The sequence below is a fragment of the Mirounga leonina genome, unplaced genomic scaffold (genome assembly GCF_011800145.1).
Source record: "Mirounga leonina isolate KUSES-001 unplaced genomic scaffold, KU_Mleo_1.0 Mir_165, whole genome shotgun sequence".
Taxonomy (NCBI): domain Eukaryota; kingdom Metazoa; phylum Chordata; class Mammalia; order Carnivora; family Phocidae; genus Mirounga; species Mirounga leonina.
In genome coordinates, this window is record NW_023270415.1 from 46,302,096 (window position 1) to 46,328,765 (window position 26,670).

General features: G+C 40.2%; 3 protein-coding genes across 4 annotated transcripts in view; 2 read left to right on the forward strand and 1 right to left on the reverse strand.

The window, feature by feature from the left end:
- Positions 1–1,777, reverse strand: part of FBXO43 (F-box protein 43) — a 20,219-nt gene extending 18,442 nt beyond the window's left edge. The window contains 1 exon segment of the mRNA XM_035012267.1: positions 1,667–1,777. Coding sequence (XP_034868158.1) covers positions 1,667–1,777 — 111 coding nt within the window.
- POLR2K (RNA polymerase II, I and III subunit K) lies at positions 1,750–4,852 on the forward strand. 2 transcript variants are annotated; one of them, XM_035011635.1, is made up of 4 exons: positions 1,750–1,873; positions 2,441–2,510; positions 3,204–3,296; positions 3,985–4,852. In XM_035011635.1, exons 2-4 carry the CDS (start codon positions 2,450–2,452, stop codon positions 4,005–4,007), a joined length of 177 nt encoding a protein of 58 aa, XP_034867526.1. In that variant the 5' UTR covers positions 1,750–1,873; positions 2,441–2,449; the 3' UTR covers positions 4,008–4,852. The 2 variants fall into 2 exon arrangements, with proteins under 2 accessions (XP_034867526.1, XP_034867525.1); XM_035011634.1 differs by having other exon boundaries at positions 1,750–1,851.
- A 3,662-nt stretch (positions 4,853–8,514) lies between these two features.
- The window catches only part of SPAG1 (sperm associated antigen 1), a 69,735-nt gene continuing 51,579 nt past the window's right edge, over positions 8,515–26,670 (forward strand). Inside the window, exons 1-5 of the mRNA XM_035011638.1 lie at positions 8,515–9,775; positions 13,717–13,858; positions 15,838–15,997; positions 21,748–21,873; positions 25,705–25,769. Coding sequence (XP_034867529.1) covers positions 13,719–13,858; positions 15,838–15,997; positions 21,748–21,873; positions 25,705–25,769 — 491 coding nt within the window. The 5' untranslated portion in view covers positions 8,515–9,775; positions 13,717–13,718. The remainder of the gene's footprint in view (positions 9,776–13,716; positions 13,859–15,837; positions 15,998–21,747; positions 21,874–25,704; positions 25,770–26,670) is intronic.

The window sequence follows — 26,670 nt, forward strand, 5'->3', positions numbered from 1 at the left end:
GGGGGGGGGGGGGGGGGGGGGGGGGGGGGGGGGGGGGAGTAGGGGGGTGGCTGAGGAGTCTTGGAGAAAAGGTTTTGTGCCCTCGGGTGGGGCTTACCCCTCATATTTATGATTTTAATTTACACAGTGCCCGCCGTGGAAGCAAATGTCTCCTGTATCGCTGTGTACATACCCGATCTGGGGGTGTAAATAGGCTGTTCTGTGTATAAATAAAATCGTCCATTGTCAAAGTGCTGGATGGAAGACAGGAAAGCAGTATATGCTGCTTAATAAGAAATCAAGGACATGTTGGGGTGAAAGAAACCTGTTTCTCTGCTTAACTATAATCATTATTAACAACTATTTTCTAAATTTTAATTCATTTTCTTCTTCCTTCTGATATAAGTGAAAACCTTCTGTGAAAGAAGCAAACGAACGTAAATGTTGTGAACCCAATTGCTATTAATCTCACTGATTTTGATCTTTCAAAAAACACACCTCCACTGCTCAGATCCTTTTGTTTCATCTAGGGAGGAATACATGAGATGGAAGGAAGGTCAATCAATGGATAGTGACTGCTACCAATATCCCTTAGTTTTAAGTGGAATTAATCTATGTAGCTGCCTTCATATCGCCTTTGCTTTTAAAAAAAATTTATTTTAGAGAGAGAGAGACAACACGAGTGAGAGGGACAGAGGGAGAGGGAGAGAGAATCTCAAACAGACTCCACGCTTGAGTGCAGAGCCTGATGCGGGGTTCCATCCCAGGACCCTGAGATCACGACCTGAGCAGAAACCAAGGCTTGGGGGCGCCTGGGTGGCTCAGATGGTTGAGCGTCTGCCTTCGGCTCAGGTCATGATCCCAGGGTCCGAGGATCTAGTCCCGCATCGGGCTCCCTGCTCTTTGGGGAGCCTGCTTCTCCCTCCGCCTCTCTCTCTCTCTCTCTTTTTTTTTTTTTTTAAGATTTTTTATTCATTTATTTGACAGAGAGAGAGCACAAGTGGACAGAGCAGCAGGTAGAGGGAGAGGGAGAAGCAGGCTCCCCGCCGAGCAGGGAGCCCGACGCGGGTCTCGATCCCAGGACCCTGGGACCACGACGCGAGCGGAAGGCAGACACCCAACCGACTGAGCCACCCAGGCGCCCCGTCTCTCTCTCCTGAATAAATGAAATCTTTAAAAAAAAAAAAAACAAACCAACCCCAAAAGCAAGAGTTGGAGGCTTAACCAACTGCGCCATCCAGGCGCCCCAGCCTTTGCTTTAAAACAAGCAAAAGGAGTGGGTCAGAGGGACAACAGGAGCCTACGAAAGGTTCAAAAAGCAAAAATGAAATTATGTGAAGGATAGGGGGCGGCTGCTCCACTGGCCCAGCACAGGTATCAAACAATAGGAAAAACATAATCTGAAAAGTGCTTTTTAAAGTGAAAATCAGTGATGCAGTCGCTGCTTCTGTGTTCCTCCGAGTAACGGTTAGCCTAGGATTCCAGGGGCACTTGTCATTTCGCTTTCTCTCCTAACCCTCAGCCCTCCTGGAAGTTTACTTTCTACTGACTTCATTAGTTAGAAAAGCAGACTCCCTCCGATTTGAGGAACTACTGAAATGCTTTGCTATTCTGAAAAATGAAATAAGCTGGGGCGAAATACGAATTCTTCTCCACAGAGCCTAACATCCAAAATTCCCGGCTTTACCGCTTGTGTACAATCCGGGTTCCTTGGCCACGCCCGGGGGGCGGAAGAGGCGGGGACTACACGCGTCATATGCCAGCGCCGGAAGTTGGTTGAGACACAACGAGGAGCCATAATCCGCCGCGAACTGCAGAGTACTTAGTTTCTGGCGGCTACGTGGGTAGGGAATTGGCTAGTTGTATTTAGAGGTGGGTATTTGGACCCAAATTGGTAAGACCCTCAAGGTTAAAAAGGTCCGGTATGGGGTTAGAATTGGGAGAAGCTGGGGGTTGAGTGGATGGTGTTATTCCTTTGCCCGGTTTCGTTCAGGTTAGCTCTTTGGCTTTGGGGAGTTATTCTCCCCTTATTTTCGGTTCGCATGTTCCCTTGTTGAGGGATATAATTTATTGCTTTCTGCTGAATTTTGGAACAGTAGGACTTCTGTTAAATGGGAACGCGAGCTTTGCCGTCAGATCCCAGTGCCCCTATCTCTTAATAGCTGAATAACCCTACGCAAATTGACTTCTACAGGGCTGGGTTTCTTCATCTGTAAAGTAAGGGTAATAACTCCTACGATTGTTGTAAAGCTTAAAATGACATTATATGTGTAAAATGTTACTGTGTCTAGTTTGGGGGTAAGTGCGCAATACGTTGTCGTCCTTTAGCTCTACCCATAGGGTTTGAAAAAGTACACGTTAGGAATTGGGACTTTTTTAGGTTTACCTGAGAAAAATGAGGCCTGGTTGTATTTGTGAGGAGCCCTTTTAAGATACTAAAGATTTAAGTCTGTGATTTCAGGGTCTATCAATGGACACCCAAAAGGACGTTCAACCCCCGAAGCAGCAGCCGATGATATATATCTGCGGAGGTAAGAGTAGAACTTACATAAAGTAGGAGTGTTTTACTTCAGAGTTTTGAAATAATTACATTTAACTTTGTCTTGAATGAGTCATCTTTAAAGTTATAAAGCAGAATACCAGCAACTGTAAAAAAAAAAAAAATCTTATTAAGAATTCGTCCTCCTTAGTATATTGTTGTTAAATAATAAAAGTTCAACTGAGTACATTTTAAAGGTGTAATAGGCTTTATTAATGGATTCATGAATCAGGCAGCATCCTGCCTAGCAAGTAGATGGGAGCTCCAAAAGGCTACAGAAAAGGAAAGGTTTTTAAAGGTAGAGAGGAGTGGGAAAAAAGGAAATTATTAGCAAAGACTCCATTGTTTTAGGTAAGGTTGCCTTTCTAAGAGGAACCAAAAAACAGTAAATTTCCTAATGCTGACAAGGAAATTCCCATGTTGAGTGTCAGGGGTTATATTTCTGAATGGTTGAAACTGCAGTTAGGTTAAGTGTTAAGTCTTGGTTTACTAGGTTTACGGACTTGGCATCTTAACCTAAGTGAGGCCATTTGGGTCCTGTGGTTTTCTTTTCAACATGGTCATGGCACCATACTCTTGAGATTGAGTACATTTTAGTGCTTTGGGTAAAAAATACAGTTAAGATAATTTGCTTGTCTGTCCTATTTGCCCTTTAGACATTGAATGACCATACTTTCTTTTTTAGAATGTCACACCGAAAATGAAATAAAATCCAGGGATCCAATCAGATGCAGAGAATGTGGATACAGAATAATGTACAAGAAAAGGACTAAAAGATGTATCCTTGTAACTTGCTAAATATGAAGTAGGTGGAAGTGAAGAATAATGCTTGGGTTGTTAGTCAAAGACTAATTTCTGATTTAAAAAAAAGGTAATAACTTTTAGACTACTTACCAAAAAGGCATGATTAGGATTTTCATAATCATTTTATTTTTATTTTCATAATAAAAATCCAGTGAAGAGGCATATACTAAATATTTAAATACTAGTTGATTTAGTTCTCATAAGTCTATTTTTCAGGATCGGTATTTAACTTATTTTACGTATAGTCCTTCTTGAGTTTGAGTTGATGGACAAACTAAATTATACAAGTAGAAATACAAATACTGTGTATGAATGCTACTTAATGGATAAAGTGAGGCTTACAAATTAGCTGAAAGACAAAGTACATTGTTACATGGTAATTAATAATACAATTACAGTATTTTTTAAACCAGTAAGTTACCTTGTTAACATGGTTTCAGTGTTTTTTGGTGCATTGGTCTTTTGTATCATGGAAAGGGGACTAATAAAAATTGAAACCTTTTTTTTTTTTATTTCCAGTTGTCATAGTAAATACTGAGTTCCATTCTTTTGTGCATTGTAGCTAAATAACTAGCTTATTGCAAAGAGAAAGTGACTTGGAAGTGTTAAATCTTTCATGTAATTTTAAAATATGTTTTTGTCCTTAACTCATTTTAAAACAGTGGTGGTTTTTGATGCTCGATGAAACATGGAATTCAGAGGATTATCTTCATTTGTACTTGGATTTGCTGTTAATGTTGTATAGCTTTTGATTAGTGTATATATCTTTACAAATACAAATAACATTTCATTTTAAAATCCATCTTGTATTTAGATATCTATTTAATAGTTTCTATAAAGTTTTTTGTTCAATTACATGATTTATAATTTACTTTTATTGTATATGTAATCTGACAGAGTGAAAGTTTAAAGTACACTTAATTAAGCACACTTAATTAAGGCCTAGAATCTTTTGGGATTCTTGTTAAAAATGAAGTTTTCTAGGGCCCTGTGAAGGTCTGATTAAGTAAGTTCCTTGGAAACTACTGTTTTACATCACCAACTGTAAACTCTCCAGCATCATTTTGTATTGAGTATACCAATGTGCTTAGCATGCATGCATTATTTTGTGTTAAATTTTTCATTTTACTTGATGTAGGCCTTCTGTATGTATATATAAGGCTTGACTATATTTTAAATCTTGGGTGAGGAAAAAGAAACTTTAATGGTTGCATCTGTAAGGCAAAATCAACCCTAAGTAAAGTGGATGAAGCAGATTATTAAGGCAGGTGTAGTTTCTGAGGTATAATCATTAAGGTAAAAAATTCTGCTTTCAGGATATATAAAGATATAAATATATATATATATGGACTTGTTTACACTGACCTATGGATAAATGTTTAAAACTTTTGCCCTTTTGCCTTGATCTTAGGGATATGGATACTCGAATACTCCCATTTGTTCCAGGATTACATCATTATGGGATGTCATCTGACATTCATTTTGAAGATTAGATATATTCCATCTTCACTATTAGCTATGTGTGTCTCTGACATTCAAAAAATTAAGTGCCATTTTAAAAAAGCACCTATATTTCTATTAACATCCTTGAATACTAAGTTCTATAAATTTTTTAAGTGCTATACAAAGTACTACCATGCTCAGATTTTTATTTATTTATTTTTTGAAGATTTTATTGGACAGACAGCGAGAGAGGGAACACAACCAGGGGGAGTGGGAGAGGGAGAAGCAGGCTTCCCGTTGAGCAGGGAACCCGATGCAGGGCTCGATCCCAGGACCCTGAGATCATGACCTGAGCTGAAGGCAGACGCTTAACAACTGAGCCACCCAGGTGCCCCCCATGCTCAAATTTTTAAAGAGTGCCTCCTAGGTCCAGGTTTTCCTTTAGCCATACCTTTCATAATTTTGTAATTCTGCTCTGTTCCTTCTTGACCTTGTCTTTTTCAGACAAAAGAGTCCCAATAAATATGATAGGACAGTCCCCTAAACAAATCCTAACACTTCGGATAATGTTCCTCTTAGCTGTTTTGATTTTATCATAGTTCTTTTATTTATCATTAATTTAATTGAATATTATTTGGTTAACTAGACAGTGGTTTAGTGGAAAAAGCATTACCACTGGAACTTAAGACCAGCATTTCAACTAGTCCCCTCTTTGTGTCCCTTACATCTATAAAAATGGAAGCCATTTTACCTCTTGCCTCCCTGGACAGTTTCAAGAAAAAAAGGTAAAATAGGTACAAAATTGCTTTAAAAGATGGTTTTGGGGGTGCCTGGGTGGCACAGTCGGTTAAGTGTCCCAAGTCTTTAGTTTCAGCTCAGGTCGTGATCTCAGGGTCGTGGGCTCGAGCCCCGTGTCAGGCTCTGCACTGAATGCAGAGACACTCTCCCTCTCCCTCTGCCCCTCCCCTCTGTACACACTCTCTCTCTCAAAAATAAATAAAAACAAATCTTAAAAAAAAAAAAAGACTTTCAAATAGTGTTCTATAAGTATAAATATCAGCAAATCTGAGCTTAGAATTACCACATAACTTGTCCTGTACTTAAACTGCTTACCAATGACTATGGACATGCATGTCCTTGAGAAAAGCATGGAAATTGATTCAAATCCAGCCCTGCTATTCAGTGACTAGCCAGTTCATTTCTTTTAACTTCAACTTCATTGTCAAAGTGGAGGAATTTATGATGGTCAATATGGTGCTTTGAGGCTCTGAAGTTATCTCGAGATTAAAGTTGTGAAAAATGTAAAAATAGTAGATGAAATCAGAAATGGCCAATCTTGGGGCTCCTTGGTGGCTCAGTCAGTTAAGCGTTGGACTCTTGATTTTGGCTCAGGTCATGAACCCAGGGTTGTGAGATGAAGGTTCTCTCTCTCCCTCTGCACACCTCACCCTCCACTGTGTTTGTCTGTGTGTGTGTGTGTGTCTGTCTCCCCCCCCCCCCCAAAAAAAAGCCAGTCTTAGGAGTCTGGCTGGCTTAGTCGGTAGAGCATGCAACTCTTGATCCTCGGGGTTGTGAGTTCGAGCCCCATGTTGGGTGTAGAGATTAAAAATCTTAAAAAAAAAAAAAAAAAAGGCCAGTCTTAAGACTAAATTATATAAGTTGAGAAGATGTAAAAACAAGTTGCCTCCTCACATATACAAATACATGGATATCCCCACCCTTCCTAGAATAAGTTCTGTGCAGAAAATTAGTCAAGAGGGAGTGGTTATTTGAGCAGAAGGCTGAAGGATGAGATAGTAAGACAAGGGGAAGGAGCCTTCCTGAAATTGAGGAAATAGCCATTGTAATGTCTCGGGGTGGATGTTCCCACTTTAGAATGAAGCCCATGTGGCTCAAACTTTGAGTTAGGCAGAGGCCTGCTTATGTATGGTCTCGTGATGGGAGTAAACAGGACAGTAACATGATTTAAGACAAGATTACTTGAGCTGGGGGCACATGGGTGGCTCAATCGTTAAGCATCTGCTTTAGGCTCAGGTCATGATCCCAGGGTCTTGGGATCAAGCCCTGCATCAGGCTCCCTGCTCCGCGGGAAGCCTGCTTTTCCCTCTCCCACTCCCCCTGCTTGTGTACCCTCTCCCGCTGTGTCTCTCTCTGTCAAAGAAAATCTTAAAAAAAAAAAAAGATTACTTGAGCTGTTCTGTGAGAATGGATAATGTAGGGATGGATGGGTGATGGATGGGGAAGCCAGTTAAGGACCACCTGTAATAGTTCAGGATAACGATGATGGCAGGCTAGAGTGGTAGCAGTGGAGGGACTAAGAAGTGGCTGGTTGTAAGATAACATTTTGAAGTTGAGCTAACGGGACTTATTGATGGATTGGCTATCATTTTAAGAGCTCAGTAAACAGTATGGACTTAAGTGAAAGGCTTTGGGTTCAAATATCCACAGTGTCTTTTGTTAACAGCGTGACTTCACCAGGATTCACTTTCCTCATTTGTAAGGTAGGCATGAAATAATGGCACCCACCTCACAGGTTAGTTGCAAAATAAAATGAATCCATAAAAACTCTTAGCCTAATCAGTGTTTATTATTATCACCATTGCTGTATTATTTTCCACACATGATTAGTTTCAAGATCAGTCTCCCAGCTTCCAGCCTTGCTGTCTCCATCCTCTTCAGATTGCTGTTTCAGAAATACGGATTTCATGGCACTGTCCTGAAAATCCTCAGTGGCTCTCCATTTTGATAAAGCCAAAAGTATTGGAATAGTATATTTGACTCCTTTTCTATCTCTGTCACCACTTCAACCCACCTCTCACTTAATCTTTTGGTTTCAAGGAGATGTTTGCAGTTCTTTAAGCAGGTAACAGTCCTTATTTCTTTCTTACCTGTGCCTTTCTCATGCTTTTCTCTCTGCCTGAAATGACCTTTTGTGTTGTTCTTAACCAGCATCAGAATTCTGAAGGATTGTTTCACAGTCTCCTAGCTTCCAGTATTTTTTTTAAGATTTTACTTATTTGAAAGAGCATGCTCGAGTGCACCGGGGGGGGGCGGCGCACTGAGGGGGGAGGGACAGAGGGAGAAGTGGACTCCCCGCTGAGCAGGGAGGCCAATATGGGGCTTGATCCCAGGACCCTGAGATCATGACCTGAGCCAAAGGCAGATTCTTAACTGACTGAGCCACCCAGGTGCCCCCATCCACCTCCCCAGTATTGTTGAGATTCTTATTCCTAATTCTTTTTCATTTTTTCTCTGGAAATGTAGGATTCTCTTTGCCAGTGTACTGAAATGTTACAGTATGTGCCTTAGCATGGGGCTGTTTTCCACTGTTCTGGGTACTTGGTGGGTCCTTTCAATCTGGAAAGTCAAGCTCTTCAATTCTGGGAAATTTTCTTGAATTATTTTTTATTTGAGAGAGCGCGTGCACGAGTGTGCAATTGGAGGGCAGAAAGAAAATCTTCAAGCTGACTCCTGGCTGAGCACAAAGCCCTGTGCTGGGCAGGGTCTCAGGGCCCATGAGATCACCACCTGCCCTGAAACCAAGAGGAGGATGCTCAACCAATTGAGCCATCCAGGCGGCCCCTCTTGAATTGTTTAATAACTTCCTACCTTCAATATTCTCTTTTCTCCAGATCTTTTTAAAAAAAATGTTAGACTTCATTGACCTTTCTCGTCTTTCCTTGTCCTTTTTTTTTTTTTTCTTTGCTCTTTGGAAGATTCCTTTAATTTTACTTTCTAATCCATAGTAATTTTCTCTGTAATTTTCATTCTGGTGTAATTTTAATTTGTATAAGCTTATTTTTTCTCTATATTTGAGTGTATTGGAATGTATACATTCGAAGAAAAACTAACACATACCTATCCTTGTTTCTTGGATGCAATGTCTTACCTTTATGAAGATGATAGTGGTAATTTTCATTTGCCTACATAGTCTATCCCCTTCAAGTTGCTTTTTACCCTACTTTTTATTTAGGCATAAATGTATATATACATAATTATAACCAGAACAAAATACTGAGTGAATGAAAAGAAAATTACAGAGTATGTGGAATTACAACCATTTCCCCAAATATTTAAAGGATTTCCTCCTGTGCTCGAAGTAAAACTATGTCAATTTACAGTAGTCAGTGTTTTAAACCTAGGACATAGTTTTGAGTGAAGTTTGCTGGCTGGAATGAGGTATGAAGTGACTACATGGACTGGGGCATGTGATGCTGACAAAGCAAACTAAGGTTTACTCTGAAGTTCAAATCTGTGCCTATAAAGGTGCAAATTTAGCATTCTCTGGCATTGGCAATGGAAATAATAAAAATATAGTTAGTCATATTTGCAGCAGAAGTTTTACCGCTATCAGTGTTTTTACCACTGTCAGTGACTGCTAGAGGACGTAGATCTAATTTAAGTGCAAAGGGAAGGAAAATAACATTGAGTTCCTATTATGTACCAGACATTAATCTGAAATTGTAAAAGTAAAATACATTCCCCCAACAATCTCTACTGTTTTATTCATCTGAATTGTATTACGTCTTATTTGCCTTTGTATCCCAGTGCCCCGTACGGTGTCTCATAACCACCACTCCGAAGATGTTGAATGCATACAAAGGAAGAGGGAATCTTGTCTTTCACTTACTCTTCTATGTAAAGGGAAGGAGCTAAGTCTGGGTTGCATTTTAGATACTCCGAACGTTTAATTCTATTTCTATAATTAAGTTGGAGTAGTTATCAATTTATCTTGCGGGTAGTGTAACAATCCAGAACAGTAACGGCGTTTTAACTCTGGGAAACGGGTCCTCTGTGCGGGAGAGCATGGGCTGTGTGAGGCCTATCGGCGAGGTAGCAAGTCGAGGGCCAGCCAATCATCCGCAGAGGCTGTGGTCCCGCCCCCGGCGGTCAGCCTCTCACCACTGGGGGCTGAGGCGGGGCGACACGCCCCGATCTCGGCACCTGCGGCGTCGGCGGTAGATTGTGCAGTGGTCACGTCCGCGGCGCCGAGTGGCGTCTGGGACCCAGGTGAGTACCTGCCGGCCAGGAGTAAATTACATCTCCCATCGCAGTTCCCTTCGGGAGCTGGGGTGAAAAGCGGGCCCCGAGAAGCAAATGCACGGTCGGATTCGACTGCGGAAGCCGGTTATGGGATGGAGAAACTGGGGGCTTTAGTTTACTGTGGCGGAGGGTGGCGGATGTTGGGACAGGGTCGCAACACGGGGTTGCCGGGGTCTGCCGGCGGCCTCTAGTCCTGGAGACCAAAGCCGGGGAGTGGGGAGCAATTTCAGAGGGTCCTAAAGTGCCCCCTGACCGTTGGGTTGACGGTAGAGCTCCGGGTTCCTGGCCGGCCCCTGACCCCTGCCGTTCTCGGCCGCGCTGTACACAGAAACCGTTGCTACGGCTGAGGGAGCCCTTTCCTTTCGATCTCCGCCTGCAGGGGGCGCTGGACCCTGTGGTTGTGGAGAGAACGTGCCTGGGGGAGGAAAACAGGTTTTCGTGTTACTTAACCATCTCAGTTTGCGCTGGAGGTATTTCTGTCAGCTGATTAGGGAATATGGGAAATGGATGTGGATCAGGATGACGGAGAAGAGATTAAATCCAACTAGAATCAAGGATTTTCCTAATCAAAGAAATTCCAACCGGATGTGGGAGTGTTCTAATGAGAGCAAATAAACTGTTGTATGATTTGTTTTTTGGAACTTGAGAGTTAACATTTAGTAGTCTTGAAATGTTCATCCCACCGGGGGGGGGGGGGGGCCCCAAACAAATATAAAGTTTTCAAAAAGGATTTTCAGAGAAATGTTAAACCAGTGTGCAGAATGAAATTAATTTGATTAGATAAGAGATGGCTCTGTCATTTAAAATGTTTTTCACTGTATTTTATTCAAATCGTGAAATCTCAGGGGTTGCAAGACAAATTCGAGATCATCCATTTTAATCCTGCTGGATGCTTAAGTTTCTCCCATCAAAGATGTGCCAAGTCTTTAGAAAAATTCTCCTAATGTAACCCATTCTGTTCTGGGCAGCATCAATAATTTAAAAGTCCTTCAAGTTGCTTTCCAGTAACTTCCACTCTTAAGGCTATCCTTGTGATGAATGTATCATCATCCTGGGCCCTGCCAGTATAGGGCGAAAACCATCTCATTTTTCAGCTGGATCTCATCGGAAAGCCGATGAACTGTCTTCTGTGTTCTTTGCCCCAGTCAAAGCCAGCAGGAATATGGAGAAGTTGACAGAGCCTTCTCTTCTTTTGCAGAGGTCTGATGTATGACCAGACTCCCAGAGGGCAGGCATGCTGAAGGAGATACTTTTGGTCAATTAGACCCATTGCTACTTTTTGTTTTAAAATTTATAACCCAATGTGTTTTACTGTAGTGGTTTTTAAAACACTTTGACAATGACTCACGATGAGAAATATATTTTGCAACATGTGCATTTATGTTCACACTTGTCATTTGTATAGACACGAAATAAAAGTTTTTACAAAACAGTATTCACTTTAATGGTATGTGAAGTAGATTTTTTTTTGTTGCTGTTCTAGTGTGTCTCATTATGAAACAATGCTAATTGCAGCTCACTAAATTGATTTCAGGGGTTGCCACCCACAATTTGAAAAGTCTGGGTATGATGGCTAAGTGCGTGGGCTCTGCAGTTGCCTACTGAAATTCAAATCCTCAGTCACTTCCTTTTCTGTAAAATGGGAGTAATTATTAATACCCTTCATGAGAGTGGTTTTGAAGATTATGTGAGATAATAATCCATGGCACAGTAATTTAGTTCCATAACTCTTAACTGTTATTACTGCTCTCTACTTAAAATAAAACCTACCTGATACAGTAGTTGAAAGATTAAATGAGGTAATATATGTACAATTCTTTTTTTTTTTATATGTACAATTCTTAGGATGGTACCCAGCACACATTAAGAGCTGTGTAGTATTTGTTGGTGTTATTATCATCATCATTAGCAACAGTATCATTAAAGTGAAACAGTCCAAGGCTCCCTTTTTCCCAATTCAGTTCAGCAAGTGTTTCTTAAGGGTATAAGGCACTACTTATGTTGGTCCTGAATATATGACGATGAATAAAGTAAGATCTCACAATCTAGAAGGGAAGACAAAAATAAATAATTAGAATATGTGCTATGAGAAAGGTATGGGCCCAGTGTCGTTAGAACACAGCCGGGAGTGGGCAGCAGGGAATGGCGGAGAGGGTGATGTAAAGGACAGTTAAAGGATATTATTTGTGTTTGTGCTGAATCACAAAGCATGGTTGGGGTCTGAACAAACAGCTGAAGTAGAAGTAATTGAAATAAACATTAAAAGCTATCTTAAGGGCGCCTGGGTGGTTCAGTTGGTTGAGCGACTGCTTTCGGCTCAGGTCATGATCCTGGAGTCCCGGGATCGAGTCCCGCATCGGGCTCCCTGCTCAGCGGGGAGTCTGCTTCTCCCTCTGACCCTCCCCCTCTCATGCTCTCTGTCTCTCATTCTCTCTCTCTCAAATAAATAAATAAAATCTTTAAAAAAAAAAAAGCTATCTTAAAAAGCAGTTTGAGGGCACCTGGGTGGCTCAGATCATGATCCCCGGGTCCTGGGATTGAGTCCCCTGTCGGGCTCCCTGCTCAGTGGGGAGCCTGCTTCTGCCTCTGCCTCTCTCTTTCTGTCTCTTATGAATAAATAAAAATCTTTAAAAAAAAAAAAAGTTTGAGCACCTAAGGGGACCAGAATATGCCATCCCCAAATAAGCCATTTAAGCATAAGGATTATTTTTTTTATTTTTTTTAAAGATTTTTATTTATTTATTTGACAAAGAGAGACACAGCGAGAGAGGGAACACAAGCAGGGGGAGTGGGAGAGGGAGAAGCAGGCTTCCCGCGGAGCAGGGAGCCCGAGGCGGGGCTCGATCCCAGGACCCTGGGATCATGACCTGAGCTGAAGGCAGACGCTTGACGACTGAGCCACCCAGGATCCCCAAAGCATAAGGATTATTTTAAACTGAAAACAATTAACAGGAAGAATTCTCACCCTCCCCCTTTCTGCCTAATAGCAGGGCATAAATTTCCCTTTGTAAAGGTGTCCCCTCCTCCCCTCTCTCACACCAGGAGGAGGAGAACAATCCTCATCATAGTAGATAGACAGCACCAGGATAAAGCTGCATACACAAATCTTAATAAGGAAACTATTATCGGGGCGCCTGGGTGGCTCAGTTGTTAAGCGTCTGCCTTTGGCTCAGGTCATGATCCCAGGGTCCTGGGTTCGAGCCCCACATCGGGTTCCCCGCTCTGCGGGAAGTCTGCTTCTCCCTCTCCCACTTCCCCTGCTTGTGTTTCCTCTCTCACTGTGTCTCTCTCTGTCAAATAAATAAAAAATCTTAAAAAAAAAAAAAAAAAGGAAACCATTATCTTTCACTAGTTTCTCCCATATATTTACCTTCTCCTAAAAGCCAAACCCCCTTTTCCTTTGTCTAATCACTTATCCACAACTTATCACCCTTTGTTAAAATGGTATACAGGCTCCCAGGCCTAACAGTTTCTTTCTTTGGGTTTTCACTTTTCTATGAAGCCCCGCGCCCCCATGCATAAGTGTATAAAATAAACCTTTTCTCCTTTTAATGTGTATTTTATCAGTTTAATTTGGGAGTCTCAGGCACTGAACCTAAATGAGTAGAGGAAAAGTCTTTTCCTATTCTATAGCACCAAAACATGCTTTGTGTTCCAACTTTGCTTAAGTGGAGATTGAGGTAATCTATGTATGGTACTTAGTAATTTAGTTCCATGACTGTTAACTGTTGTTAGCAAGGAGAGAGAGTTTTAAAATGAGTAGCCTTACTCCTTAGAGAAAACACACCTCCTTTTTCCATAGAAAGGAAAAATCAATGTTATAGAAATACCTAGATGGCTACTACTATCTAAATTCAGTATTACTATATATATTTGTTTCATAACTATTTACCTATACTACATTTCAGCCATGACTGCCAAAGATTATCCATCATTATGGGGCTTTGGAACAACAAAAACATTTAAAATTCCTGTGGAACATTTGGATTTCAAGTATATTGAAAAATGTTCAGATATTAAACACTTGGAAAAAATTTTTTGTGTACTCAGGTAAGCATTCAAAAATCATTTTATGTTTCAGTATACCAATTATATTGTTGCCTTCTGAAAATTGAAACTCTTAGAAATATTACACTTTCACATATTGAGATTGTTGTTTTGTTTTGTTTTTTTCCCATGTTAGGTTCCAAAACTGTTGTTTTGATCCTGTGGTTAGTTCAGAGGGTTCTGGCTAGGTCTACTTCCAGCATGCAACGTAAGGCTCATCAGTGTTCAAGAGGACATCTTTCTTGCTTCCTCCACATTTTCTAGGAAAAGGTAGCCATGAGAGTAGCCATTAGAAAATAAGGTTAGCTCACCAGCCTACCAGTTGATAAAGGTCTTTGGTACTCCCCCCATGCCATACCATCTGCCAACATGGGTGGTGACTTACTGTGAGCTGGTCACAAGGAGAGGATGGTGGGGCGGCCACGAGGTGGGACCAGAAAGCAGGGAATCCAGACCTTCTCTGGGTAAGGGCCCCACAGTGGTGATTGTCAAACTTTAATATAGGTCAAATGTGGTTGTTAAAAATGCAGGTTTGAGGTTCCCATTCCCAGGGACCCTGCTTCAGGAAACCTGGGGTGGGGCCCAGGAACATGTGTTTTTAACGAGTGCCTGGCTGACTGACATGCAGGTGGTCAAGGGAGCCCACTTCAAGCAGCACTGCTCTGGGTGATCCCAATGGGTGCCACCTATTTGGGATGTACTGAGGGGTTTTCATTTGGAGAGTAGCCTGATATTGTGGAAGTATTTGTGAAGCATGAATCACTCCTCCCTGGACATCAGTAGCGTTCCTTTTGTTAGGTGGTAGTTATCTGTTTTCTGTCTTCTGACCCCCTTCCTCATCACTGTGTCCTTTCCTTTTTCTCTCTCATCACCTTCAGCCTCCTGTCCTCCCTAAGCATCCCTGCTTGTGCCTGGACACAGTCAATGTCAACCTCATCATTTCTGAAATGGAAAGTGAAACATGTATTTTTCCTTTTGTTTTTCTCAGCAGTAGAAAAACATTTTCATTTACCTGTGGTCAAAGACTAATAAAGAAAATGTGACGTTTATGTGATGGAAGAGTTTGAAAGCCACTCGCTGTTGGTTTTAAGAAATTCTATGAATAGCTTAATTCAATTATATTGCATTGATTCAGAATTTATTTATTTTTAAAGATTTTATTTGTTTATTTGAGATAGAGAGTGAGAGAGAGATCATGAATGGAGGGCAGAGGGAGAAGCAGGCTCCCCGCTGAGCAGGTAGCCTACCCCGGGGCTCCATCCCAGGACTGTGGGACCATGACCTGAGTTGAAGGCAGATGTTTAACCAACTGAGCCACCCAGGCGCCCCCAGAATTTATTTTTAAGAAAAATTTATTTGAAAATGGGAATTTTTTCTACTTTTCTAAAAATTTAAAGGTAAACAGACTTATAAGAGAAGGGGAAACGGTTGATTTTCCTTCAGAAACAAAGAACAGAGTTCTCCATACAACTCTCTAGGAATGAATTCTGTTCCTTGAGTTGGTTGAATTTAGAGGCATGTTGTTCTGAACCACTCCTCTGCCATTTTCTTCCTATCCCTTTGGGGGAACAAAAGGAGCTACAAACTCCTCCTTGGGAAGGAAATCCAGTCTCAGTTTCTGCCTGTCTCTAATATTGAATTTTCATTTATAAGTTAAAATTACCTTATGTAACAGAATGAACACATGTTAAAGAGGGGAGAAAATGTTGTTTCTTCAACTTTCAAAGTGTGTGATGGAAGCTGGTGTCTTTGGAGCTCCATTGTTTCCTTCATTGCATCACTCCATAGATTAACATAAAAATGAAGGTTGTGCTGGTTGAGGAAGGTGAGTGGGAAGCCCACGCACAGCCCAGCCTTCATCCCTGTGCAGGGGCAGCCCTGGAGAGCTCCGCAGAACCCCTCTGCTCCATGGAGCCCAGCCTGCAAATCTACATTGGCCTCTAAATAAAGTGGTGACTCCAAAGTTCTGAATTTTTTTAAAGGTCTGGTGAGGAAGGATATTATCCTGAACTTACGGAATTTTGTGAAAAGCGCCTTAAAGGCTTGGCTCCTGAAAGTAGAGCTTTGAGGAAAGATAAACCTGCAGCAACAGCATCCAGTTTTACAGCAGAAGAATGGGAAAAAATTGACGGCGACATGAAGGTATAGAGTGACGCTGGTTTTTTGTGACATTCTCATATTGCATATATGTCTCCTTCCCTTTTCTAAAATCCTAGGCTTCTTTCTTTTTTGTCAGTGAAGGGCTTTTAGTGGTATTCATTCAGGTAGTATTGGTTGCCTCTCAAACCCAGGAGAATATTGTGAATGTGTATGTTTGTGTCTGTACACCCACATGTGTATTTTAAATGACTGTCCTATCAAAGAAACATAATTCACTCAGCTTCTATAAATAGTGCTACACAACATGCTGGTTTGTAATTTCTTTTGTACGATCCTGGTTATTTCCTCGGCATAAATTGTTGGAAATCCAGTTGCTTGATCAAAGGATGTGAATAATTCTAAGGCTGTTGAAACACATTTCTATGTTCTCAGAAAAGTTGTGCCTTTGTTCTCTTTTCAGCAGCAGTATACACGAATGCCCATTTAAGGTATTCTTCACTGGATACTATAATAATTTTTTTTTTAAGATTTTACTTATTTATTTGAGGGAGAGTGTGAGCAAGCATGAGTGGGGCGGGGGTTGGGGGTGCGGTGAGGGGCAGAGGGAGAGGGAGACGCAGACTCCCCGCTGAGCTGGGAGCCCCAACGCGGGGCTCAATCTCAGGACCCCAGGATCATGACCTGAGCCAAAGGCAGCCGCTTAACCGACTGAGCCACCCTATAATCATTTTTTAATCAATTAAATAACTGAAAAATTCGTGTATCTGTTTGATTACTAGCAGCATTCAATTTTTTGTCCATCAGTTGAATTTCTTCTTTTGTTAATGGCCTGTATCTTTAGTGATTTCTTTTAATCAGCTTTATTGAGGTATAATTTACATTCGAACAAAAATTTAATGGTCTACGTTTCACTGAGTTTTGACACCTGTCTATGCTCTAAAACATTTCTATTACCCCGAAAAGTTTCCTTGTGCCCCTGTGCAGTCGGTGCTGACCCCACATCCTGGTCTCTGGTAACCCCTGAACTGTTTTCTATCATTGTGGATTTGTCTTTTTTAGACTTCCCTATAGTCATACAGTATGTGGTCTTTTGTGTCTTCTTTCACTTAGCATCATGCTTTTGAGATGCATCTATGTTGTTGCATATCCATAGTTTGTTTCTTTTAATTGCTGAGTAGTACTGAATTGTATGGATATCTCACAGTTTATCCACTTACCAGTTGATGAACAAAATGTTTTCCAAAGTGGCATTCCTGCCAGTAATGAATAAAAATTCCTGTTGCTCTGCATCTTGGTTCACACTTAATATTGCCAGTTTTGTTAATTTCAGCTTTTAGATATGCAGTGGTATCTCATTTCTCTAATGACCTACTTTGTTGAGTGTCTTTTCATGTGCTTATTTGCCATCCATATATCTTCTTTTGTGAAAAGTCTTTAAATACTTTGCCCATTAAAAAAACATTTGGATTACTTATGTTCTTACTAAGTTGTAAAATACATGTCTTTCATACATGTCTTTCATTAGATACATCTTTTGCAAATATTTCTGCAAAAAATATTTTGCAGATTACCTTTTCATTTTTTTACGGTGACTTTGGAAGAGGGAAGGTGTTTAATTTTGATGAAATCAATATTTCTTTTACAGTCTGTGCTTTGTGTCCTATTTAGGAAGTCTTTGTCTAATCCCAGATTCCCAAGGTTCTTCATAATGATTCTTCTAGAAAGTTTCTAGTTTTAACTCTTAAATCTAGGTCTAGGATCTGTTTTAATTTTGGGGTACACACACACACACATACATATAATATAGATATCAAGGTTTCAAGCATCACTTAATGAAAGATTATCCTTTTCCCATTGAAGTTCTTGACATCATCATCAAAAATCAATTGACCATGTATGTGTGGGTCTATTTCTGGACTCTCTTTATTCTTTTTCATTAATCTAAATGTCTCTCTTTACTCTAATACCTCATTCTCTTGATTATGGTTAAGTCTTAAAATCAGATAGTACAAGTCCTCCAACTTTGTTCTCCTTTTTCATAGTTGTTTTGGCTATTCTACGTCCTTTGCTTGCCAGTTACTACAAAATAACTTGCTCGTCTTTGGGTTGGGATTGTGTTGAATTTATGGATCAATTTCAAAATAACTGACATCTTAATAGTGAAATTTCTGATCCATGAACATTATATGTTTTCTGTTCATTTAAGTCTTCTTTAATTTTTTGTGCCAGTGTCTTGTAATTTTCAATGTGTAGTTCTTGTATATTTTTTGTTAAATTTATTCCTAAGTATTTAATATATTTTATGCTATTGTAAAAGTTAATGTTTTTCAATTTCAATTTTTTCCTCATTTTAAGTCACCCTAGCTATGAAATTTTATGTATGTATGTATGTATGTATGTATTTTTGGTGTGGTAAAATACATATCACATAAAATTTACCATCTTAGCCATTTTTAAGGGTACAGTTCATTAGTGTTATATTGACATTATTATATTCAGAGATTTTTAGGTGTGCAGTTCAGTGTTATATTCATATTGTTGTGCAACCAATCTTCAGAACTTTTTTTTATCGTACAGAACTGAAACTCTATACCCATTAAACAGTCCGTCTCTCCCTCCCCTCAGCCCCTAGCAACGACCATTCTACTTTCTGTTTCATAAGTTTGACTAATCTAGATACCTCATATCAGTGGAATTTTAATTTCAATTTTTATTTGTACATTGCAAGTTTATAGTTATCTGACTGATCCTTTTATATTGACTTTGTATCCTGCAATCTTCTTAAATTTACAAATTAGTTGTAGTAGCTTTTTTGTAGATTCATTTTCTTCTATGCAGGATCATGTCGTCCGCAAATAATGAAAGATTTACTTCCTCTTTTCCAGGATGGCTGCCTTTTATTTCTTTTACTTGCCTTATTGCACAGGCTTGGACCTCTATAAGAACAGATATTCTTGTCTTGTTCATAATATTAGGGGGACATCATTCAGCCGTTCACCATTAAGTATAATGTTGGCTTTAGATTTTATGATGTGACCCTTTATAAGGTTGAGGAGGGTCCCTTCTATTCCTTGTTTGATGAGAATTTTTATCATGAATGGGTATAGAATTTTATGAAATGTTGGGGCGCCTGGGTGGCTCAGTCGGTTAAGCGTCTGCCTTCGGCTCAGGTCATGATCCCAGGGTCCTGGGATCGAGCCCCACATTGGGCTCCTTGCTCTGCAGGGAAGCCTGCTTCTCCCTCTCCCACTCCCCCTGCTTGTGTTCCCTCTCTCGCTCTGTCTCTCTCTGTTAAATAAATAAATAAATAAAATCTTAAAAAAAAAATTTTATGAAATGCTTTTCCTGCATTTATTGAGAGGAATGTAAGATTTTCTTTATAGTGTATTAATAAGGTAAATTATGTACTCTGTTTTCAAACGTTATACCAGTCTTGCATTCAAGGATAAACTCTATTTAGTCATGTTGTGTCTTTTTTATATATTGCTGGAATTTTATGAAGGATTTTTGTGTCTACAGTCACAAGAGATATTAGCCTGTAGTTTTCTTGTAATGTCTGGTTTGGGTAATAGGGTAATGCTGGCCTCATAGAATATGAGTTGGGAAGTGTTCTCTCTTCTTGAATTTTCCAGGAAAGTTTGTGTGTAATTGGTATTATTTCTTCCTTAAACATTTTCCAGAATTCACCACTGATGCCATCTGGCCCTCAAGTTTTCATTATAAGAAAGGATTTGACTATGAATTACGTTTCCTTAACAGATACAGTTCTATTCAGGTTATCCTTAGAGTTCTCTCTCTGTCTGGCTCCCTCTTCTTGAATATATTGCACCCGGATCTTTGTAATCTTTGCCTCCCTGAAGCCTGAACTGTGTTTTTTTTTAATTCAGTGAGACCACAGGGCTGTTTGGGTTTCCTTTCCCTATGTTATAGCCTGGAAATTACGGGCAGTAAATTGGGGCCAATGCAAAGCTTCCGTCATTTGTTTCCTTTCTTTCAAGGATCATTGCCCTGTGCTACCTATTGTCCAATGTCTGAAAACCACTGTTTCATATATTTTATCCAGTTTTCTAGAGTTTAAGCAGGAGGGCAGATCCAGTCTCTGTTACTCCATCAGGTCCAGGAGGAGATATCCCTTTATTGATGTTTCTATTCATGTGTTCCTTATTTATTTGTAATAGTTCTGTTGCATATATTCTAAATTTTCCTTCAATTTGTCATTAGTCTTTTAAATCTTGTGTATAGTGTTTTTCATGTTTATTCATTAAAAAATTTTTATCCCTTGGTTTTATCCCTTCTGTTTTCTTGCTTTTATACTTGAGAAAGCTTCCTCTCCACCAGATACATATTTACCTGTATTTTCTGAGTTCTTCTGTGGTTTCATTTTGCTTAAGAAATAACTTCTTAAAACAGATTCTAGAGAAACAGTTTTTTGTTTTACTTTATTCAGCGTATTTTACTGGATTGAATAATACATTTGAAGACAATTTTGAGGAATATGTATTCTCTACTCAGAATGCTATGTTTTTTTAAACTTTCAGTTTTCTCGGTGCACCTGGGTGGCTCAGTTGGTTAAGCGTCTGCCTTGGGCTCAGGTCATGATCCCGGGGTCCTGGGATCGAGCCCCGCATCGGGCTCCCTGCTCAGCGGGGAGCCTGCTTCTCCCTCTCCGTCTACTGCTCCCTTGCTTGTGCTCTCTCTCTGTCTGTCTCTTTCTTTCTGTCAAATGTATAAATAAATAAAATCGTTAAAAAAAAATAAACTTTCAGCTTTCTCATTTTGCCATTTTATTGACTTGAAATTGAAAATCTGGTAATTAATCTACAAGTTAAAATATTAGTTTATGTCCAGAGGTCTTTGGCTTTAGTGTCCAGGGAATAACAGCGTAGTTTTAGTTGCAGAACCTGCTTTTTTTTCCAGTTGCGTGTTCTTTCTCGGTCACCTCTCGACTTTGCTTCCTCTCCCTTTCTTTCTTGCTTTTCCCTGCCACTTGTCCCTCTCCCCGTCCATGCTCTCTTACTCTTTGTCCGCCTCTGTAGTGCTTCCTCTTCCTTTTTACCTTTCTCCCCTTACTGTTTTTCTGTTTCTTCTCCCTTTTTCACCTCTCTGCTCCCATTTTGTTCCCCTGCCTCCTGCAAGGTTAGGACAGATAATATAGTTAATCGCTGTATCACAGTGCCTAATTTAATACAGTGTCTGACAGATATCAGACCCTCACTGTATAGCTGCTTAATAATAACAATAGAATTTCCCAGATAACAAATCTCTCACTCAGTTTCTTCCTAGAACCTGTGAAAATTCAGTTTAATAAACATGATTATGAACCTATTATGTGCCAGACATTGTGCTAGGTTCCTGAACCAAAAAGGTGAGACTATGACGTAGGTTCTGCCCTCAGGGAACTTACAGAATGTGAGAGAGATGAACAATAATTGGCTTATTTTAAATCTCTGTGTTAAAACATGGAGGAGGAGCATTTGTAGCCCAACCAGGTAGTTCAGGGAAAGCTTGTTGGAAGAGATGAGAGTAAGCTTGCAAAATAATAGAAGTAGGAAGGGTAACACAAATATGCATAATAATACTGAACTGTACATTTAAAAGTGGTTAACATGATAAATTTTGTTTTGTGTATTTTACCACAGTTTAAAATAATAGTAGAAGGGCATTACAGATAGAATGCATGACCAAATTGTCACCCAAAAAAATGAACCCATAGGAAACTATGATAATGTATAATCCTAACACCTGATTAATTACTTCAAACTGTTTATATTCTTTTTTCTCCTGCTTCTCAGAGTTGGATATCAGAAATTAAAAAAGAAGAAAATAAAATGCACTTTCATGAAACTGACACACTTCCGGCACTGGAAGATAATTTACCTCCAGTTCGTGGTTCACATAGCCATCTTCGTGTTAGTAAGGTAGGCCGTTTTGGTGTGAGGTGTGGGTGGCGGGGGGACAAGACTGTTGTTGTTGTTAAGAGAGCTAGCAGTTAATCAGAGTAACCACAGTGTGATGTCCCCTGAGAGTTGGGGATCATCTTTCAGCTGGCTGTGTGCTGTGGCCTTCTTGAGGAGGCTGTGTTTCACCACTTGGAGATCCAAATGAAACATTTCCCTTTGAAGGCTTGCTTCTTGGGCTCTGCCTTTTCTCATTTTTTCTTTCATTGTGATGTCTGCTCTACTCTGACCAGTTTTGATGAGCACATAAGATCCAATTCAGTGGGTGAGAATTTCAGGGAATAATCTTGTCTGTCCAATGGAGGCATAGAGGAAATATTTTATTACATGATTAACTCTGGATTTAAAGTATTAAATAGATACTTGCAAGCAGTTATAGATGTCATTCCTCTGTTTACTGCATGTTATTACCCCAGCCCCTTATGATGATTTCTCTGTGGTCGATCCCTATTTTGTCATGTAGACCTTTCCTTTTTCACCCATCGGTTCCATAAAGAAGGGGCCTGTTGGAATTTCAGGTCCATTTATACTTAACTTCAACTTAAAACTGAGCTTCTGGGCATCCACCCGACCCTGATATTACAGAATCTAGCCATTGTGTCCTGGGCATTGGGAGTCTCTGGGCTTTCACGTGGATCCTGCATTCTGTTCCCTCTGCCCTACTTTTTTCTTTTATTCCTATCATTTCTGAAAGTTTGCCTGCTCAGGTCTCTTCATTCTGGGTTCATTCATGTTATTCTCATTTCTTCTTTGAATACTCAATTTTATTTAAAAAACATCCATAGCCCTTCATTACCGTGCTCTCTAATAATTTACCTTCCTGCATCTTTTTCCTCCCCATTAAGAATTGCTCATGTAACTGAAGTACACCATAATCTGGTAAGGATGCCACTATCTGTAATTAATATATTTGTATTTATTGAACACCCATTTTTTGCTAGGTCTGTGCCCTGAAAATATAACAGGGGGTTATGGTTCCATGGGGTAGACAGACTAGTGGTACAGTGATTCTCAAAGTATAATCCATGGGCCCTGGTTCTCCCAGAGATCCTTCCAGAGGGTCCAGAAAGTCAATGCTATTTTTAGAAAATAATGCTACTGCTTTGCCTTTTTCACTGTGTTGACATTTGTATTGAGGGTGAAGCTGCTGGGCCTTAGCACGAAACAAGGCACTGAGGGGCACCAAACTGTGCTAGTAGTCTCTGTTTTCTCCACAGCTCCCCATTTACAGTAAACAATTCCAGTTTGACTTAAAAATGTCTTTGATAAAACAAAAAAACTTATTTTGTTAAGTCTTGAATCTTGAGGACACATCTTTTTAATAATCTGTGTGACAAAAGAAGTGTTCAAAAAACACTTGACTGTGAGGTAAAATCTGGTGGTTATTTCGAGATTCGAGACTTGTATGAGTGAGTTGCCAGCTTAAGTCACCACTGTTTCCCGGAACAGGTTTTACTGGAAAGCGATTGACAGACAAATTATGGTTATTCAGGCTTGGGTTTTGGCAAAATTGTATTGAAAATAAATGAAGTGGGCCTGTCACTCTAAGAAACAACTGACGGTGTTTTTTGCTAGTGATAAAATCTGAGCTTTCAATTGCAATTTAAGAGCGTATTTCATGGGATGCCTGGGTGGCTCAGTCGTTAAGCGTCTGCCTTTGGCTCAGGTCATGATCCCAGGGTCCTGGGATCGAGTCCCACATTGGGCTCCCTGCTCAGCGGGGAGCCTGCTTCTCCCTCTCCCACTCCCCCTGCTTGTGTTCCTGCTCTCGCTGTCTCTCTCTCTGTCAAATAAATAAATGAAATCTTAAAAAAAAAAAAAAAAGCGTATTTCATGTTCTTATGCAGCCCTTAAATACCTGCTTGTGACAAAAAATTTCCCCTTAAGGGGATACCTAAAGACTTTTCTGATGAGCTCGATGAAGACATTAACAGATAAGATTTTTAAATTGTATAATGGAATGTAGGGATATTTGGAAGCTCTCCATAACTCAAATGACCGCGCCCAGTGTTACAAAATTATGCATGGGTAAACAACCCATTCAAACTGGTTTTGGATTGTGACTAACTTTTTTTTTTTTTTTTAAGGTTTTATTTATTTATTTAACAGAGAGAGACAGCAAGAGAGGGAACACAAGCAGGGGGAGTGGGAGAGGGAAAGAAGCAGGCTTCCCGCTGAGCAGGGAGCCCAACTTGGGGCTTGATCCCAGGGCCCTGGGATCATGACCTGAGCCAAAGGCAGATGCTTAACCGACTGAGCCACCCAGGCGCCCTGGCTTGTGACTAACTTTTAAGAACCCACTTAAGAAACTGTTGATGAGCATAATGGCTGTTGTTTGCTTTCCTCCCATTCCCTTCTAGTGCTCGTAGTGGGCATGCGACCTAGGTTGGGCCACTGAATAGCACCAAGCTAGTGCTTGGTCAGGGATGGGTGCATGACCCAAGCTAGGGAATGCTGAGTCCTTACCCGGGATTTCTCTTAACTAAAGGTGGAGAGAAGAGTCACTCTCCTTCTTTCTGACTGGGAGGCCTGTGAGGTTATGATCCCATACTGCTTGTAGCCACTGTGCGTACTATATGGAAAAAGCAAGTAGCCAGTGGGGGGGAAATGAAATCTGTGGGCAGAAAGAAGCAGAGACTAGGAACAGGGGGAGAGTGGGAGAGCTGGAGAGAGAGAATATACTATCCTTTATCTAGTAATACCCCTGCCCTTTCATGAATTTGGTTATGTAAGCCAATAGTTTATTCTTTTTTTAATAGGATTAGTCCAAGTTGGGTGTCTGTTGTTGCAAACAAAACATCTCTAATGCACCAAAGTAGTTATTCTTATTTCTCCAATGCCTGGGTTTTTTTATGTTTTTAATTTAATTTTATTTTTTTTAAGGTTTTATCTATTTATTTGTCGGAGATGAGAGAGAGCGCACAAGCAGCGGGAGCAGCAGGGAGAGGGAGAAGCAGGCTTCCCGCTGAGCAGGGAGCCGGATGCCGGGCTCATTCCCAGAACCCTGGGATCAGGACCAGAGCCAAAAGCAGACCTTAACCAACTGAGCCACCCAGGCATCCCTCCAATGCCTAGGATTTAAAAGAATGAATGATAGGGCGCCTGGGTGGCTCAGTTGGTTAAGCGACTGCCTTCGGCTCAGGTCATGATCCTGGGGTCCCGGGATCGAGTCCCGCATCAGGCTCCCTGTTCGGCAGGGAGTCTGCTTCTCCCTCTCCCACTCCCCCTGCTTGTGTTCCTGCTCTCGCTCGCTCTCTCTGTCAAAAAAAAAAAATCTTGGGCGCTTGGGTGGCTCAGTCGGTTAAGCGACTGCCTTCGGCTCAGGTCATGATCCTGGAGTCCCGGGATCGAGTCCCGCATCGGGCTCCCTGGCTCAGCGGGGGTCTGCTTCTCCCTCTGACCCTCCCCCTTCTCATGCTCTCTCTATCTCATTCTCTCTCTCAAATAAATAAATAAAATCTTAAAAAAAAAAAAGAATGAATGATAGTTGATTACTTTTTTATTATAAGAAAATCACTAAAAAGCACATTTCATACATGTGAGTTTTTAAATCTTATATACATACTTAAAGTCCTATAGATTGCTCCCAGAATTAACTACCAATTTAAAATCCTTTTTAACATGCTGTATGTTAATAGTTACAATACTTGAGTTGTTATAACTTCAAGAGTACCTATTTTTCTTATCCATTCAATTAGTATATCTTAATTCAGTACTTCACATTGCATTTATCATAAAACCTGCTAATCTTATATTAAATATGTCTCATAAAATGTGATTTTATTCTTTCAGGAAAAATATTCTAATAGCAGACAACCTAAGAAGAAAATTCCAAGGGATTATGCAGAATGGGATAAGTATGTTTTATATTTTGTAATACAAAATTTGTCACTGGAAAATTCTCTACCATAAAATATTGTAGTAACTTCTTAATTATTATAAATCTGAACATATCAAGACTACCAAGTTACTTTGGTAGAGTACTAAGAGTATATGGTCTAAGTAATGAAGGATAGTTGGAAGAAAGGCAGGCAGGGACAAGCCCCCCACTCCCCCTAAGTGGAAACCTCCCTTAAAAGGGTTTTATACCATCCTGGAAGGAGCCCTCCACCCTTTCCCATGTGATAGATGACAAAAGCCTGATTGGATGACAGGCGTGTGGAGGGTTAATCAGATTTAAACAGCCTACCAGCCAGGCCATAAAAACCCCTAGACTTAGACACTCCAGGTTACTCCAGGTTGCAACCCTCTCGGTTCCCCTCCCTTTTCAGGAATTTTGTACTATCGCTCAGTAAACTTTGCTTTGCTGCCCACCACTCTTCCTCTGGTCTACCCCTTCATTCTTCCAAGTGGCGTCACCAAGAACTATGGGCATTGAGGGAAAAGAAATCCTGTAACATAAGCACTTTTGATCATATTTTTTCATTAAATAAATATCTACAGCATTCTTTTGTTTATAAAAGCAACCAAAAATAATTCAGGTAATCCTATGCCCATCAAAAATAAAAAAGAACAAAAACTTTAAATCAAGATAAGTTAGTTACAATTTTAATGACAAAGTTCTGAACAGTTTAGGTCTGATAAATATGGAGGTCCTCACTTGAATTGCATGGTTTCTAAGAGCAAATACAGATGACTTGTAATATGAACCTGTTACACATTTTTGGAATATGTCTCTAAAGGCACAGTGGTGTGAATATAAGACTATTACTGATAAATTTAATTTTCTTGCTTGTACATTTTTTCAGTTTTTTTCTT

Excerpts from the sequence above, each read along its gene's own strand:
- POLR2K (XM_035011635.1), top strand. The coding sequence starts at position 2,450 with ATGGACACCCAAAAGGACGTTCAACCCCCGAAGCAGCAGCCGATGATA. Across the intron at positions 2,511-3,203 it reads GATGATATATATCTGCGGAG|AATGTCACACCGAAAATGAA; the intron begins GTAAGAGTAGAA and ends TTTCTTTTTTAG. Across the intron at positions 3,297-3,984 it reads CAAGAAAAGGACTAAAAGAT|TGGTGGTTTTTGATGCTCGA; the intron begins GTATCCTTGTAA and ends ATTTTAAAACAG.